Below are 1,974 nucleotides of genomic sequence, written 5' to 3'. Positions count from 1 at the left end.
CATTTAAATTTCACAGCAACCTCTGAGGCAGAAGAAACTAAAACATAGAAAGGTGACCTAAGTTGACTAAGGTTACGTCATGGCATCAATTACAAAGAATCCTTCAAAGATTAATGTATTGAGGGCTTGATCTTCAGTGCAGCAATGTTCTGAAGTGTCTGATCAGGGTATGCGAACCTCCTCAGTGGATTATCCATTGATGAGTCATGGGTCACTGGGCTGTTAGGAGCTGGGCCTGGTGGAGGAAGTGGGTCATGAGGACATGTCCTCACCTTGTTCCTCTCTCTGACTCCTCCCTTCTCCCTCTGCTTCCCATCCGCCATGAAGTGAGCACCATTGCTCACCACACCCCTCTGTGGTGATGTTCTAGCAGAACTCAGGCCCATGGCAATGGAAATAGCCAGCTGTGCGCAGACACCCCTGAACTGCGAGCCGAAGCAAAGGTCTTCTTTGAGTTGCTCTTGTCAGGTATCGATCACACTGAGGAAGAGCTGAGCAGAGGAAACTGGTACCAGGAGTGAGGCTCAATGATCCAGATAAGATTTTACATTGTTCATCTTGTGGTTGCTGGGAAAAAGAACCTGACATCCACAATGTGAAGGAAAAGATGTTCAGCCCATGATGGGCTGGCTACAAGGCAGAAATCCATGGCAGAAGTGTGGCAGAGGAAAGTTGCTCCCCCCTCGGCAGTCAGGAAGCAGAGAAGGAAGAAAAAGCCCAAGAAAAATTGTCATACCCTTAGAGCAGTACTCTTAGTAACCCATTTCTTCCAAATATGTCCCACCTTCTAACAGCTCACTCAGTTATGAACTCCTCAATGGTTGGCCCTCAGTAAATAAGCTTTGGGGGAACACTGCATATATAAGACATGACAATCACAAATTAGTATATATAAGGGGCAGGTATGCATACAGGCATCTGGCCAGGACCTTAATCTCCACTCCATCTGCTACCCAAACTTGATGCCAAGGCTGTCTTCACTGCCTGCAAGGCTTGTCCCCCTTGGTGTAATGCCTTCTTACCCTCTTCTGAAATTTGGCTTCTGGCTCCACCATAGTTCATGGGACATATTGTTATAGCTAGTCCTATTATGGGGCAAATGGCATCTATTTCTCAGTCTTCTAAAAGCTAGTGGCGATAAATAGGGAGGCTACAGAAGAAGAGGTGGATACTTCTCCTCACAAGCAAGAGTTAGACGCCAGACCAGCCAGGACGCAAGTACATGCAAGAATCAGGGCGGGCTTTCTATCGGGAATGCCAGCACCAGGTCTCCTACACAAGCCAAATGTCTATTAGCCAAACACTGACCTCACTGAGGTGCTCTGGGCAAACGAGAGCCTCCTTTTCACCCATGTAAGAACATTTCTCCCCTAGAAAGTCCACTATGTTGGCAACTGAGAACAGAAAAGTTGGGCTCTCAATAATCATATCTTATTTTCCTCTTCTCCTGATAGAGATATTTCAAGAACAAGGATCAATTCTCTGCCCAACCACGGCTTAGAAAATCTAAAGAAGTTGAGAGCCAGGTCAACTTACAACTTAAAAAAGCTTCCTAGTCTGGAAAAGTTTGTTGCCCTCATGGAAGCCAGCCTCACCTACCCGAGCCACTGCTGTGCTTTTGCCAACTGGAGGCGGCAAATGTGAGTTCTCCCATATGCATCCCTGGGATTTGGCTTGGGTGTTCCCTCGGTATAAATCTCAGCCTACATACCTAAGTCATGAGGAGAATCCACATGCACGATCCTCCGTGGCTGAAGCCCTGAGGATTGTACTCAATCAAAGATTCAATTTTGGGTGCCAGCGAGATAGCTCAGAGGACTGAAGAACCTGCTTAGGCAAGCATAGGCAAGGGCAGGAACCAGAGTTCATATCCCTCGCAGTGCAGGCTCCACCAGCCATGCCCCTGGGGCAGGCTGAGCTGGCCACAGAGTCCAGGCATAGTGGCGCACACCTGTGATCCCAGTGCTGGAGAGG

At 48.0% G+C, this 1,974-nt stretch overlaps 1 protein-coding gene across 2 annotated transcripts in view; it reads left to right on the top strand.

Annotated features, from left to right (window-relative positions):
- Fshr (follicle stimulating hormone receptor) overlaps positions 1-1,974 on the top strand; it is a 193,705-nt gene that overhangs the window by 186,026 nt on the left and 5,705 nt on the right. For both annotated transcript variants that reach the window (XM_004627690.3, XM_004627691.2), the window contains one exon: positions 1,455-1,640. In XM_004627690.3, the coding sequence (XP_004627747.1) occupies positions 1,455-1,640 (186 nt within the window). The remainder of the gene's footprint in view (positions 1-1,454; positions 1,641-1,974) is intronic.

The sequence above is a fragment of the Octodon degus genome, unplaced genomic scaffold, assembly GCF_000260255.1.
Source record: "Octodon degus isolate 3935 unplaced genomic scaffold, OctDeg1.0 scaffold00020, whole genome shotgun sequence".
NCBI classification, from domain to species: domain Eukaryota; kingdom Metazoa; phylum Chordata; class Mammalia; order Rodentia; family Octodontidae; genus Octodon; species Octodon degus.
Note: the sequence above shows the minus strand (reverse complement) of the source record. Positions and strands in the feature narration are given on the sequence as shown.